General features: G+C 38.5%; 1 protein-coding gene across 1 annotated transcript in view; it reads left to right on the top strand.

The window, feature by feature from the left end:
* Positions 1–3,042, top strand: part of LOC116082193 (probable G-protein coupled receptor 141) — a 64,115-nt gene extending 61,073 nt beyond the window's left edge. The window contains exon 3 of the mRNA XM_031359042.1: positions 101–3,042. Within this exon, the coding sequence (XP_031214902.1) occupies positions 115–1,032 (918 nt within the window). The 5' untranslated portion in view covers positions 101–114 and the 3' untranslated portion in view covers positions 1,033–3,042. The remainder of the gene's footprint in view (positions 1–100) is intronic.
* Positions 3,043–16,724: the final 13,682 nt, after the last annotated feature.

The raw sequence follows: 16,724 nt of genomic DNA, 5'->3' as shown, positions 1-16,724 counted from the left end.
AAACAGATAAATCTCAGAGGCACTTTATCAGTGCACTGGAGGAGCTGTGAACAACAGTCTGGAAGTTTGTTCAGGTACACTGATGTTTTTGCTTTTGCAGGTAATGTTTGAAGAATGGATGGATATAATACCTCCAAGAATGCCTCTTGTGATCCTATACTGCCACACCATTTAATACCGGTTTACTTCATAGTGCTCATTGGAGGACTGATAGGCGTCATTTCCATCTTATTCTTGCTGGTGAAAATGAACTCACGTTCAGTGACTACCATGGCTGTCATTAACCTCGTGGTGGTTCATGGGGTATTCCTACTGACGGTGCCTTTCCGCTTGACATACCTCATCAAAGGGACTTGGACATTTGGATTACCCTTCTGCAAATTTGTGAGTGCCATGTTACATTTACACATGTACCTCACCTTCCTCTTCTATGTGGTGATACTCGTCATCAGATACCTCATCTTCTTCAAACGTAGAGACAAAGTAGAATTCTATAGGAAATTGCACGCAGTTGCTGCCAGTACTGCCATGTGGCTTCTGGTGATCATCATTGTGGTGCCCTTGGTGGTTTCTCAGTATGGAAATAAAGAAGAATACAACGAACACCAGTGCTTCAGATTCCATAAAGAACTCGGCCATGATTATGTGCAAGTTGTCAACTATATTATAGTCATTATTGTCATAACCATTGCAATGATTCTCTTGGGTTTCCAGATCTTCATCATATTGTCCATGATGCGGAAGTTCCGCCACTCCTTACTATCCCACCAGGAGTTCTGGGCACAACTGAAAAATCTTTTCTTTATTGGTATCATCATTATTTGTTTTCTTCCCTACCAGTTCTTCAGAATTTATTACTTGTATGTTGTGGCACATTCCAAGAGCTGTAGAAACAAAGTTGCATTTTACAATGAAATCTTCTTGAGCACAACAGCCATCAGCTGCTGTGATTCCCTGCTCTTTGTCTTTGGAGGAAGCCACTGGGTTAAGCAAAAGATTGTCGACATGTGGAATTGCCTTTTATGCCAGTAGCCAAGATTACCATATTCATTTCTTCCTGTTGGGAATGGGAATAAGCAAGGAGCTAAGAATGGTTTTTTTTTTTTCATTGCTTCACTGAAACCTTGTCTTGACCCAACCAAAGAAAAGGAATAAAAAGTGTCCAAGTGTTCTACTCACTCTTAATGCTATTCCTGTTTTTCGTGAAGGTGCTCATGCAAAGATGAGTTGTAGTGAACCTATACAGAATTACCATATTGCATTATTTCCCAATATACAGTGTCTGCTTGGAAAATGTGTGTCTATTGGGTGCTGGAGTTTTGTTAGGGCATGGTAACTTCCTGGGTTTGAAACATTGTTTCCCTCCTAGGCTTGAAGCTGCAGTTAGCTGAAGAGTTATTTCCCATCCACTTCACCGTCTGAAGCCTGATTATCACATGGCTTCAAACAGATAATCTCTGCTTGGTTTACCAGACTAGTTAGCACGGTCACACACCTGGGAAGAAACCAGGAAATCTGGAGGAGCAGGAAACTTCTGGATCATCCTAGCTTTGGAGGAAACACCAGGACTTCTGCTCTAAGAAGCTTTTCCAGCCTTGTCCTTTTAAAGGTTGTGTTTAAGGACATGGGGATTGACAGCGCATTGTCATCAATCACCCACTTTCTCCCAAAATTAAAATTGTATCCTTCCTAAGATACCCAAGAAATGGAGAAGGACTAAGGCCAGTGTGATACAATATAGGACAATTATGCTTTTTATTTTGTTTTGTTTTGTTTTTCTTCTCTGTATTTTAAAAGGACTTTTGCATGTCTAGGGCCACAGTTAATGTATTTTTACCCATTTGAAGATAGGAAGGCACACTGGTGTCTTTATGTTGTACTCCACATTTAAAGTCATATGTTTTTAAGTAAACAAAAATTACATTTTGAACAGAAATAAATTTGGGGAAGATATGGGATAATCCTTAGTTTAGAATATGTGAGATTTAAGTTATGTTAAGAGACTTTTAGAAAATATTTGAAAATGAATGAATAAATATGTGGAAAAGTAATACCATTCCATCCTTAAAAATATTAAGCCATATGGATAACCTTGCCAAAATCTTAGTCACATTTTGCAATTTGCTCTATAACTTGTGACATGTACCTTATTAAATTACATTAAACTTTTATTTCAAGAATGATTCATGAATAAATTCATACACAGGTTTATGGTTTGTACTAAATTATGTTGTTTATTTTTTCCTTCATTATTCATGATTGTGTTTCCCTTAGTTTCATGATTTTGAAATTTTTCAGGGAACTGAGCCATGTCCAGATTTAAGGCTTCAGAAAGCTGAAGTCATTAGTGGTGTGAGTAGAACAGGTGGGTCAAGAGAGCTCTTATTCTGGGAAGGGACATCCTTATATCTTAAAGACTTTTCATCAGTTATTGCTGATCCATGGATCCCAACTTCATCTGAGGGACAAGAAGTGATCCATGAGGTTCTAGTTTCAGTGAAATTACCAAGGCATAACAACTCATTCTAAAGGAATAAAATGTAGCAACACACTGCAAATGTGACCATTTCCAACTTGTCCTCTTTAAATTCTCACATCTCTTAAAAATATTTCTTTCATTTTTTGCCAGTTTCCCTTTTGTATTTATTTTCTAAGTTTTTTCCTCATTCTGTTTCATAAAGTTTGCAAGAACATCACTAAGCCTCATAAACAATATAAGAAAATTTGTAACATCTACAAAATATATACGAAAAGAAAGATAGAATGAAATATTTAAAATAAGTTTTAGTTATAAGGGTTTTCTGAGGGGTTTATTCTTGTGGCAACTGTAACTGTGGACTGTGTACCCTACTTTTATGGACTGGATTATCAGAGTTTTAGATATGTTGATACAAAACTGTTATCTATTTCTCAGTGTTATGGTAAAAGGCCCATGTATTTCTATGGGCCTGCATATATAGAGAACTGTTATAGACATGCAACATTCTGCAATTTATAATACATTATTGATCAGGTTTTACAGAATAAATGAAAAGTCTTTGAGTTGTCTGGTCTTTTGATTTAATTGATATAAAAATGGATACTCCATGGTAATGGGAGTTGACATTAGTCTTAAAGGCCAATTTGGATGCCACCATTATAAAAACTACTGGTAGAACTGGTTGGTGAGATCAGGGACTAGAAATTTGACCTTGCATTAAAAATTGTCATCTTGTTTTGCTCTGTATTTGAATAATCTTCCAGACATGTAAGAAGTGGAATATAAGTGGGCAGTTATTGGGCTCAATGGGTTTTATTTAGTTTTCAAAGGCATATAATATTTTTGAGACTACAATTATCATGGATTATAAGGAAAAATAAATTATTGTCATTCCCTTAGAACTTTACTGAGAGTGGTTTATTATTTTAAAACAAAAATTATATGATTAACAAGCAACCATATATGATATTAAAATACAAGACAACATTACCACAAGTGGTAATTTTAGCTATTGTGTTCAGGTGGGGATTACATAGAGATGCCAATATCAGATTGCCTCGCTTTGTCTCTCTAATTAGTATAATACATATATGTATTTTTCTTATACTTATATATGTTATCACAGGAAAGCTGAGGAAGTCATTATCATCAAGCTTCATTTCAGAATGGGAAAGTGTTATTTAATATTGTAATACAAATCTAGGCTTGTTTGGGCCTAGGAATTGAAAATCACTGACATACAGTGAACAGGATCAGTTGTAAAGTGAGGTCTATCTGTGTAAAGCTTAGAAATCTGGAAAAATATGCTAATGCCTTAGGAATACTACCCTCATATCGATAAACTCCTCCATTTTTTCTGTCTGCTAAATGTAATTTTTTTTTTAGGAAGATGACGAGGACATCTTCGTCTCTGCTTTCTTCATTGATAACTAAAAGGCATTTCTCTGAGTATCATCACTGTCAAACTTGCTTACGTTCAGTGTCCAGCAGAGTCTAGACCTAAAGATGAGGCAGTGGTTGAGATGTAGGTAGAAGTAGAAAGAGTGCTTCTGGCAGCTATTAAGAGTTGTTATAGTTAGTTGGTGTTCTCTACTTAACTTTCTTATATATGGACAACTGAATTGGAGTGAAAGCCACTCTGTTCAGTTGTAGTGGGATGAATTTTGTGTTGGGGTGAATCAAGCATACCACATAGAAAATATATATGCCTTCTGAGATCCTCCTCCAAGAACCTGCCATTAAATGTGTATACCTACCATAATATAAGTATCAGGAACTCTACTCTGTCATCAGCTTTGGGGTCTAAGTCAGCGAGAGAAACTTGCGATGCCATCCTCTTAGACTGGATAATTTTTGCTTACTTCTAATAAGATGAGGGACAAGGCCCAGGATAAGACCATCCTGCCTATTGGCACTGTTGAACAAAGAACTTCTCCTTGTCAAAGGAGCTCACATAAACAGATGGTGAGGAGAGTTCTGTGGCCAAAGGCAACCGTGATACTGCACTGTTTTGATAGTTGATACCAAGAAAGCTCACCCTGCAAGGGGCTTATGCATATCTGACAGCAGGAGGATTTGAGAAGAAGCAGAAGCAGCTATTTGGGAAAATGAGACCCTTTTTGGAGAAAATCAAGCTTAGAGCTTCAGGTCTTGGGGAGGTCTTGTTTAGTAGTTATGGACAAACAAAAGCATGAGAAAGGCACATGGGGAAGACGGCCAGAGCAACATACAAGGAAGAGACTTCGGACAAAGGTAAAAGATGTTGGAAATACTGTTTGTTTTAGGTAAATCTTACTATTTCATGTTATTAGCAATGACATATATTTTCCTTCCTTTTCCTTCCTTCCTTCCTTCCTTCCTTCCTTCCTTCCTTCCTTCCTTCCTTCCTTCCTTCTTCCTGTTCTCTTTGCCTCTCTGTCTCTGTTTCTGTCTCTGTCTCTCTGTCTCTCTGTCTCTCTGTCTCTCTCTGTCTCTCTGTCTCTGTCTCTGTCTCTGTCTCTGTCTCTGTCTCTCTCTCTCTCTCTCTCTCTCTCTCTCTTTCTCTCTCTTCCCTCCATTTATTTCAATCTAAACTATATCTCTTACCTAAGGCATAGTGTTAGTATAAAGATATGACCACTGGCCATTTGATTAGTCATTTTAGAATCTTCCTCTCATCCCTGGATAAAGAAAAAAGTCACTTAAAACCTAGAAAAGTCAAGATTGTCTCATTTATTCTCAGAAAAACACTGTTTTAAGTATCAAGAGTAAACACCAAAATCTACACCTGCCCCCTGGGAGCAATTCTTCAAGTCTGCCCATCTTTTGAAGGCTCACAGAGTCTCAAGTTTAGGAAAGTCAAGAGCGTCTTATATAATGTCCAAATCTGTACACAAAACACATGTTTCATGACAACCCAATTGTCTGTCATACCCCTTGATCTGTCCATTTACTTTATACAATCTCTTAGCAATGGACCTCACAACAAATACAGGCAATGAGTCAAGTAGATGCTATATGGTTTTCTAGGTTAATTGTTAATAATTAGGAAGTTGTATATGCATAATAAGAACTTTCATGTGCAAGAATTGAGCACATGAAGAGAGTTAAAGCATAGACATCACCAAAAAGTACCCAGAGTACATCAGCTCAAAGATTGCAGTCTTATTACTAAAGTTTCCTTGAGAACAAGGCAAGTAAACAGTAACAGTCTTATATCTGCACATGTTTTACAATTTAAAGACAGAGAGAAGTACCATTAAGTCCATGAAAGTGGAACCTTCATCAGTAAAATAAAAATAACTAGAAAAATATTTAACTATATTCTTTTACAGTGTACAGGCCAGAAAAATGAAGGGTTGGAATGAAAGGTGGGGAGGTTAATATCTGTTGGATTTTGATGGAAAATATAGTTACCAGGTCTGCAGGCAGGTAAATTGTTGTGTATGTTTATATGCTAGTGAAGATATTTTTGGACCACTTTCCTCTTGATCTTGGAATAAATCACACCAAAAACATTGCTTCTTCAACACCAGGGTCTTCTCCAGCATAACCAACTCTATTCCAATTAGTCATCTTTAGGAGGCCAATTGCTGGCAAATGCACATTTCTTGTAAAGTACAATGCATTAAGCATCTGGGAGAGCAGTTCTTCCACAATTCCTGCAGCAGGTATGTGCACTGCCTCATGTTCCTCTTCCTGGCTTTGTCTTCTGGACCCTCCTTCTAGCCATGCTTCTGTTTCCTTATCTTTATCCGTTCGAATCACAAAAGAGTCAGATACTGGTTCTGAATTATCTTCCTCTTCATTTTCCAACCATCATAAAAATCTTACATTTTATGCATTTTTATGACATGTTATAACATTGCTTTCTTTCACCATCTCAAATTTTATCATAAACTACTGACTTAAAATTTTGGTTTTAACTTCCTATTCTGCAAGAAGCATATATTTTGAATTTTATGAGTTGTTCAGAACTATCCGATCCTGTCCACTATTTTGTTCTATGTCAGAGAATTCTTTTTCACAGTGCTTTCCTTCATCATTCGAGGAGTTCACATGATTCAATACCAGCTGCCTTTTGTCCCTGTTGGCATACTTCTCAGTGGCTTCTTAGCAACTTCTTATCAAAGCAGGAAGCTGTTGGTCAGTCATCAGTGTCAGTAGCCAGGGGAACTATAGAAAAGTCCCCCGGGCTCGGGGCCTCTTGTTTATGGTTATTAATTGTGCTCAGTTGAGTAGACGGCTCCATGCATCTTGAATAGCTATGGGGTAGGGAAGCTGTTTAATCTTTGTGTACAAACCTGCGTTCCCTAATGACAGTGAACTTCCAAGTAGTGTAGGAATCTGAAAATAAGAGGTGCTTCTCCATAGTGAGAGCTCCATTTATCTATTGAGGAGACTGAACACAGAAGGCACAATATAATATAATACAATACAAATTGTATTGTATTGTATTCCAAATACAATAACCATGCAGTGAGTCTTTCTTAAGGTGAAATTCATTGAATGGCACCTTCTGAAATATATTTTTAAAATTCATTGTATTTGTATTCCAGCACTGTAGAAACATAATAAATACTAATTATGAAATTATAACTATATAACCTGTGAGATGGTAGTTATATAATTACAGGTAGGTAATTTTGTTGACAATGTTAGTCAGTTAGAAGACTCTGCCCTTGATGCCCTTGGTGCCCAATCTTAGAATTCAGTGGAGATAGAAAGAGCCTGTGACTACTGTTGCTGTTGGCAAGGCAACATTATCCCAGCTGACACGTGCTTCAGAAAATCTGCCGATGTTAAAAGAAAGAAAGATTTTTATCTGAGATTGAATATCATTGTAAACATTCAAAGACTGAACATATGCTGAACTGCTTTGGAATAATTGACTTGTGATATATTTCATTTTTAGAAATAAAGTCTGCTTCTTGTCAATATTAAAGGATTAAGAATATCATGTCTGTCAAAATGTGGCTTGTTCCAGTTGGCGTGGAATGTTTGAATGCTCTTTAAAAGGCCTGGAAGGGTGAGAATGTGCTGGATGTGGGGGTGGGGGTTCACAGAAGGCGTGTTCAGAACAGTATCTAGTTTGGCAAGTAGCAGTTACTGAGTGGAAATACAATGTTTACACACATTTGTTTCAGATTAATTAAGTTAAACAAAAATCATCAAACAGCTATAGTGCACGAGGGAAATGAATGGCTCTACTGTGATGCTTTGAAGAAATACAAACTTTTTGTATCCTTAAACATAAAACACAGCTCCAAAGGATCAACATGGATCCTTCTTTTAACATAAAAACAGTGCTCTAAAGTATGAAACCACAAAATTATGAATGTTGTGCCAGCACCTCCATTTGTTCATAATTTCCACTGTTTATTAGCAAATTCCTGGATTACTATTTTACACACACACACACACACACACACACACACACACACGTTTTTGAATTTCAACATCTGTATAACAATGCTGGAGTGAATGCAGGATGACCTGCAACTACTCCTTTCACTCAGTGTTGGGTCACTGCCTGGCTTCCTCCATAAGCTTTGTTTTGCATTACAAAAGTTTCCAAAACACTGTGTGCCTTCTGTGCTTAGTGTCTCACTACCCTTCAGATCTTTGGCCCAGTTCCATTGAATTTTAGACACCCAGCTCTACTTAGGATATGTCAATGTTTTTGATGACATCAGTTTATAAATCTGGTGGTTGATGATGAGTCTTCATTTTAGCCTCAAAGAAAGCAATGATAAAATGAACAATCTTTTTTCACTGCAATAATTTAGTTATTAGAAGCTCTTGTTCTTAGGTCCTTTTTTTCTTGTATCACCTGAGTTATTTAATTTCAAGCTCTACTGTGTCTTTAAAGTTTAGAGTGCCACAGGACTCAATCTTCAGTGATCTTCCTGACTCTTTGTATGCACTTCCAGAAGAGATATCACACAATTCTCTGGCTATAAATGTTAACTATACATTGTTTCCTCCAAGTAATAGCTCTCGCCTTGTCCTCTATCTTGAATTCTAGCCACAAACACAGAACAGTCAACTTGAAAACATCACATGTAATCGCAAGAAGCATCAATCTAAAGAAACAAGATCAGAATACTTACCTCCTGGGCTCTGGCTTATCTCAAATATTGGCACCATACTTTACTGATTTGTGCAGACCAAATACCAAGCAACTATTCTTAATGTTCTTTGTATCCATCAAGGTTCAGTCAGGAAATGGAGACCCCATGTGCTTCACCAGAGAAAATTTAATATAATGAGTCAATCAGAATAGTAGAAGACTAGAGTAATAAATATATTTGTATTTATTATATAAATATAGCTACTGAGAAGTAAAATACTAAAGAATACAGTAAATAGGAGATATGGCTGCTGTTTTCAAGTGTATGCCAGAGACCATAAGAAGAAACAGACTTATCTAAGGCCTGCTACTCCCACGGGTTGAAATTAAGACTTGATTAAAAGAATGAAGCAGTAGCCAATGAATAAAGGGAAATTCTGGGTGGTGAAATGGTGGAACTATCTAGAACAGGTGTCATCACAATATATTTCAGGAGATAAAATAGGTCTGAGCCCATGCTGGAATCTGCCCAAGTCATTGAATAGCCTAGAGAGCCATGCACTGAGGTAAACAGGAAGCTGCCCACAGATGTGGCACTTATAATTACAGGAGCCTGCTCCAAGAACCAGACACAAGATCAGGGAGGCAGCCTGTTCATCCCCAGTGTCTCATTGGCATCTAGCGATGGAGATGCCAAGTTTAACACCATGCCTATCAGCAGGGGAGAGGTGTTCTAGCTTTACCACAGGACAGGAGTAGATCTCTAATTAAGAGGATCTAACTAAGATCTCCAACACTGCCCTCAATACCTCCCCCACCCCCGTTTTACCCCTACACATGTTCTACTTCCCAATTCTGACTCTGCCTTTGAAACATGATCTTTACGTCATCACTTCTCACCAAGGTCACTGCTACTGCCTATGTGGGTGGACAGCACAGCCCCCTTCTGCCCATTTTGACTGTTGTAATTCCTCTGAAAAGTCATTTATCATTTGCACATATAAATTAAACCTTGTTAGTGTCCGTTGGAATGTTACTAACTTTCCATTGCACTCTGCCTCACTCTCGCTGAATCCCTTTCTGTTCTTTTTGTTCTTCTGTTTGTTTGGTTTTGTCTGGTTTCTTTGCAGTTGTTTCTGCTCTGAGGCTGTGCATTTTCTCAGCTTGTTGGCTCCTTCACATCATCCATATTGCTCCAGCATCATGTCCACAAAGACTACTCTGATTTCTCTCTCTAAAACTACAGAGCTTCATTCCCTACCCTTTTGGCTACTTTATGGTCCTCAACGTGTCAGTCCTCCAAGTTGTGTTATTTATTCCTTACTTTCTGTTTTTTTTCCCTACCTCCTTCACTGCAATTATAATGTCATGAAATAAAGTCTGGGTTGTTTTTATAAACATGTTTTCAATTTCTCTTATTTTACCCATTGTAGTGGCAGTCCATAAACACATTGAAGAAATGAATGACAGATGAAAGCATGACTCTGGTTTGTATCCTGTCAGCTACTCATAAGTGTGAATTACCAGCCAGTTTATGAAGTTCTCAGAGCTTTAAACTCTCCTCCTTCATAATAGTCATCAATAATAGCCAACACCCAGCATCACTGTGAAAATTTGCTAGAAGTCAGAGATGCTAGTTTACCGAAGGAAGTCAGTGCTTGATCCAGTCTGGATAGCATCAGCAGAGGGACAGCTGGTGCTCAGTGCTCATATTCTACAAGTCTGGATGGGTTTAAAGAGGGTCTATGAGTTTGGAGAATGAATGGGTCAGGCAGAAGTACTAAATGCCTGCTTTTGTAAGATGAGACAGTAGAAGACTTTAGATGGGTGAGCTGTAAATACCAGCAATGAATATTCATATCTGAATATATTTATGAATTATCCTTCAGCTAACATCATTGCATTTAGTCTACAAAACTATGATGTTTAGGTTCCTTTGGGAAGCTGTTTCCACTAATAAATTTTTTCTCTGTCTCTTGTGGGAGATCTTAAGATCATTGTTTCACAGAGAGTAAACCATTTTCCTGGAGAAGTCCTATAATTTTTCAAGGCATTGTAATCACTCATTTTGACTTTTTGAGTTAGTTCAATAGAGCATTAATCTGAAAAGTCCCCTGGGTCTTACAAAACTATGCTCTTGCTTTAACAATTTTAACAGAAACGTTGAGGGCATTTTAATTAGACAGTCTTTCTTTCTCAGTGAATTTGATTAAAATTTAAAATTAATAACATCTCCAGGTACATAAAATCTAAATGTAAAAAAGCAGAGAGTTCCACATATCCCTAGTTAGATCTGCATGCCAGGAAATGTGATACCTCTCACACTGTTACAAGACTTGGTACTTGCATCAGCTACCCAAGATATCAAAAAATATTCATCTTTGTCTCTTGTAACCCAGATCCATTGCTCAGTATGAGTTTTTATATTTATCGGAAGGAACAGGATGAAAACCAAGATAATTCAGAGTGGTGATGATCTTGATAATAGTTTATGTTGGTTCTGACAATAGTTGGTAATTCAAAGTTCATTTTGAGAACACTGGAAGGTGATATTTGCCTTGATGGCTTACTTTGGGGGGATTATAATGCTTGCCTAAGTTTGGATGAGAATGGGAGCAGTGATATAGGCAGTGGTGTATGGGTGGCAATTTGCATATCAACTGTAGAAATATTATATAAAGTTTATGCATATATTGATCTTAAGATAAAATTTCTCTTAGTTTTTGTACTTTTTATTATTCATCTGTTCTGGATGTTGCTAGTAAAAGCCAGAGGAGTCAAGTGACTGATCTGAGGATAATCAGTTGATCAATCTAAAAGCTCACTCTGCATCATTTCAAGAGAAAATCACTTGGTACTAATGGAGAGAAAATCTAGCATGCGCTAAGACTGGCTGATGTTCAGATTCAAAACACTACAGGCCTTCCAAAGATTCTGCTTCTCTTTTGAGGAGATGCTAACCTCCTTTTACCATTTCATCAGCAGGGTCTGGAGCAGTGTTCTGCTCTGTATCCTTTGATATTCATACATAGGGGATGACTGAAGGCCAAGCTTTCAGAAGGTACATAGCAGAATTCAAACACAGGGTTAGGTTTGACATGCCTGTTACAGGTTTGAAAAAATAGTGTCTCCTAGCATACTCAAGTTTTTATTTTGCAAAACTGTATTAAATTAAAAATCATTGGTTAAAAAGGACATTGGTGATCATGTGAAATAATTACTTTCCTGTTTAGGTGGCAAAATTTTCTTTTCTTTTTTAAATTTATTCTTCTCTCATACAATACATTCCAACTAAAATTTCCCTTTCTCCCCTCTTCCCAGACCCTCTCCTCATCTTCCCTCTCCCCCATAGCCACTGCTCCTCCATTTCTATTCAGAAAAAAAGCAACGCTTTCAATGATATCAACCGAACTCAGCATAACAAGATGCAATAAGACTCGGCACCTCCCCTCATGTCAAGGCTGGATGAGGCAGAGACACACCTACTCTCACTATTAGAAGTCCCACAAATAACCCAAGCTGAAGAACCGCAGCATATATGCAGAAGATCTAGCACAAAACACATAGGCGCCATGATCGCTTGAGTGTGTAAGCCTCTAGGGGCCCTGCTCAGTTGATTCTGTGGGCCCTGTTATCCTGGTGTCTTACACCCCTCTAGCTCCTGCAATCCTTCTTTCTTCTCTTCTGCACGGTTCCCTAGGCGCCACTTAATATTTGTCTGTGGCTCTCTGCATCTTTACATGGGCTTCAGGAGGAAGCCTCTCTTAAGGTGATGGGGCTAGGTATCGATCTTTAGGTATAACAGAATATCAAGATCTCATTAGGAATCATTTTGTTGACTTTTTTCTGGTCAGCCATGTTTGGTTCTATCCTAGGTCTCTGGGTCACCTAGCTTCCCATTCCTGGCTGTCCAGGCAGCATCAGACATTGGCTCCTTCTACTTGTGTGGACCTCAAGTTAGACCAGTCATTGGTTGGCCACTCCCACAAGTTCTGAGTCACCATTGCTCCAGCACATCTTGCAGCAGGACAGGTTTTAAGTGAAAAGTTTTGTGTCTGGGTTGGTGCCCCAGTCCCAAGCTCAAAGCCTTAGTGGCAAGGTTTTCTGAAGAGGCAAGGAAAGATGTGCATATACATAGCCAGTGGAGATCATCACAGGAACCTGGACAGGCACATTCACTCCCTTGTAGAATAGTTCACTTAATCCCAAAAGCCCTTGGGTCTCCTGAAATTATTTGTTAAATTTTAGAAGTGCTTCACACATGTATACATTTTCAGTCTAGAATCCAGGGTTCTTACTAGATTTTCTGAGGTAGCTCTGACATGTCAGGTCATATTGCAATCAGTGTGGCTCTTGCCTGTTTTTTTCTTTAGGGAATAAAATGAACTAGCACACACAAAGAGAGGCGGGGGTAGAGGGAGGAGAGGAGAGGGAAAGGGAGAAATTATTGTTAGTCAAGAAATTATCATAACTAATTCCTCCCCTTCCCTTGTCTTCTTTTTTAAAGGGTTATTTATTTAATTTTTTCATGTATGAGCATTTACCTTCATGTTGTTTGAGCACCACATAAGTGTCCAGTACTCAGGGAGGCTAAAAGAGAGTATCTGATTCCCCTGGAACTGAAGTTACAGACAGTTGTGAGCTGCCAGGTTGGTGCTAGAAACCGGACCTGAGTCCACTGAAAGAATAGGAAGCACTTTCAGCTACCGAGCCACCTCTCTAGCTCCATTTTCTCCTCTTCCTCCTGCTCCTCTTCCTCTTACTTCTTGGTCTTAAAAAAAAAAACAAAACAAAGTAAGAAAGGATCCCAGGGAAATCAGCCTTGAGTTTTGCCATTCTTGTGTGCTCTGGGGTGACCCACACTGAAGCTATCCCCTCTGGTTATGAAGAACATAAAGGTCTTATTCATAGTATTTGTGTTATTACATGAAGACATCTCTTGATTATAAACTCCAGCTGAGGTTGGTCTCAATGGTACATTCCCATAACCTAGACTTTCCCAGGGTTGTTTTTGTCACTTAGGTCTGCACCTTGTACCACAATTCCCAGGTTATAATCAACGTAGGCCTAAGGTAGGACATATGTAATATGAATACATCCTGCTAGCTTCCAATTTAATGGTTTTTATTTACCAACCTGTGACTACTTTTCTACTTTGCTCTGGAGTCTAGAATTTCAGCTTCTTCTTGTTGGTGTCCATACAGGTGACTCTGGCCCTTTTGGTTGGTACCCTAAAGCCTGGAAGGATGAGGCCTCTGAAGAAGATATCTTCTGGCATTATAGTGACATGATTTAATCAAAAGTGCTCCTCATGAGTGATAAGGAAGTGTTATAATGGGTGTCATGCAACTGACTAACTTGGGTCAAAGCTCTGAAGTGTTGTCTAACCCTCTGCCTGTTTTTACCTCCCTGTGTGAGAATGAATGCATTGCCAGGATCATTGCCTCTGTTTGCCTCCCTACACCCACCCTCTTCTTTCTACCTGCTTCCTTCCTCCTCCCACATCCAGCCTTGCTGGTCCTGTCACTGGAAACCTGCCTACCTTGCACCTATGTGGCACTCCAGAGAGCAGATTTGGAGGCATCTTCTTTTTGGAGTCCATTTCCTTAGGCTTTCCTCCCACTCCGCCCATCTCTCTCTGGCCTACTTTTGAGCCAAACTAAGCCATGGCATCCCAAAGGACCTTACGGAACTACTGTTCAGTCATGAGGCATATGGGTATTTCTTAATTCAAAAGCAAGCAAGCAAACAAACAAGCCACTAGCTGTATGGTGAAGGAAGGCTCAGAGAATGAGCTCAGGTGATAGCACCTTATCATCTTTGGAAGCCATTACAAGTTTTTTGCTCCTGTCAGTTTCATATTTTTTCCTTCGGGGGGAAAAAAAAACAACTTCTTTCACACGGGGAAACAAGATTATACACTACCTGTTTTTAAAATAAGAGAGTTCAAAGATTCTGTGTTTTGTGCAAAATCACACAATGCCTATCTCAGCCCAAATGTCAGCTGTCCCTTTTCCTCAAGAGTACAATTCAAGTGGCATGTCAAACTGTCCATTGCATAACACAGTGCTGTAATGGTCTGGAAGGATTTTGGAACTATATACAAGGCAATGTTCTGAGAGGATGTGAGGCAGCACATTGCCCCAGGGAAATTAAACTGTCTCCCTGTGACGATGCCAGCTTTCCTGAGTGGCCTTTCATGCTACAGCACTTGGACAATGTGATCCACCCTGCTTATCACCAAGGTCTATAAGCTTCTCAGTGCCTTTACATCTACTAATAAGAGGACAAATAAAGTGATTTTTAGAGAAGTTTCATTTCCTTTGAAGGACACTGGCCTGTACACTTAATTAAAAATAGCTTTTAACACTCCGAACAAGGTATCCACTTTGGACTGGCAGAATCCCGTAGGTTTGGGCTTTCCTTGAAAAGGAGGTTTATTTTTAAAGAGACTTGTGACATTCTGAGTTAAATGTGATTAGTGAAATTGTTCTTCATTCTAATTGAAGCCTGAAAAAGAGTGCAGAGTTAAACTGTAGTCTTCATTGTAATCAAGACACAGTAATTATTTTTCTACTCAGACAGAAGGAACCATGAGATTTCTCTGAAAGCTCAGGACATGCAGGATTGGAGATGGAATCCTTAATGGATAAGGGTATTGCTTTGAGTTCTTTGAACTATCAGTGTAAAAATTAGGTCACCGTCATAGGGCCCATTTTGATTGGACAGTCTACACTAATCTCTATGGGTTATATAAGACAGCATAAGACAAACATTTTTGAATTTTATCATATAAATAAGCAAAATGCTTCCATCCTAAAATCCCTTGTGTAAATCCATATATTTTATAGCTACAAAGATGCTTTTGCTCTGAGCACATCACCATCATGAGTGAACAATTTTGAGCTAAGATTTGGGTTATGTTAGCAACAATAGTCTATGTTGATTGCATCCATCTTGAGACTCCTCATTCTCTGGGTGCATTGTTGACTCCCTTAAGATCCTCATTGCTGCAAAGTATGTAGCAGGAAGTCACTGAGACTAGGAATTATTTAATAAGCTGTGCTTTAGAAGCTGAGGAGATGGCTGAGTACTTAAAAATACCCATTGCTCTTACAGAAGGTCTAGATTTGATTCCTAGCACTCACAAAGCTATATACCACCATCTGTGACTTTAGTTACAGTAGATCCAATGCCTGCTTCTGGCTGTGATAGGTACCAGCATGAACATGGTGCACATACTCAGGGAAAACACTTATATGCAGGAAATGACAATAAATAAATCTCAAAATAATAAATCATGCATTCTTAGATAAATGTATTCAATAGAACTTTTCTTGAGAGAACACTTCAAATGTGCAGGAGTGATGAAGTAGGTGAATTGTTATATTTTACTTGATTGTTTAAAATAGATGCATGTGCTGATGGCTACTGTATGTGCTCCTTACTGCATAAGGTGTACTTCATGGAGCAGTAAGCATTTTGTACATCTCTTGGTTATGAGTTAGAGATGCAGGAGCTCATCTGCATCTCAGGAACCAGAACTGCTGAGTTTCCATGTTAATAAGATCCCAGTCGATTCATAAGCACAATAAATGCTGAGAAATGTTGATTTTGGAGGCTGACTGTTTTTTAAAGCACCATAGTGACACACTTTTATATTCTAGACACGTCTGAGTATTATTATACCCTTAGAAAGGCGTTGAGACTTTCCCCCAAGTCTCCTTTGCAACACTAACAAGATACATTGTGAATCATATCTCAGCTGAACTCCCTCTAGATAGTAAGATCTCAAGATCATTGACATCTCAGGAAAGTGTTGGGTTTAATCTTTTGATCAGAGCTACATCTCATGTGTTAGCTAAACTGTTCATTCCTCTTCCATGTTCTTCTCTGAGGAAATAACATCTTCCTTTCATAAAGGAGTAAAATTTACACAGAATAAACACAGCGCACCATAACTTAAAGAGGTGATCTTCTTCTTCTCAAACTGGCACTCTAAGGCACAGAGATGATTCTCCCATAGCATTTAAGGATCTGAAATTGAAAAGAATAATAAAAGTCTCTGCTGAACATAATGCTTCTTCATTATTCACTAAAAATGTTCACATTCTGGACTGCTTCCCAAATGTTAAGAGACAGTAGCCAGGACAGAAGAGATCTTTTGGAATCTGGAGCAACCGTCTGCTATAG

This window comes from Mastomys coucha, unplaced genomic scaffold, assembly GCF_008632895.1.
Source record: "Mastomys coucha isolate ucsf_1 unplaced genomic scaffold, UCSF_Mcou_1 pScaffold7, whole genome shotgun sequence".
NCBI lineage: Eukaryota > Metazoa > Chordata > Mammalia > Rodentia > Muridae > Mastomys > Mastomys coucha.
The sequence above is the reverse complement of the archived record's forward strand: the minus strand, read 5'-3'. Positions and strand labels throughout refer to the sequence as shown.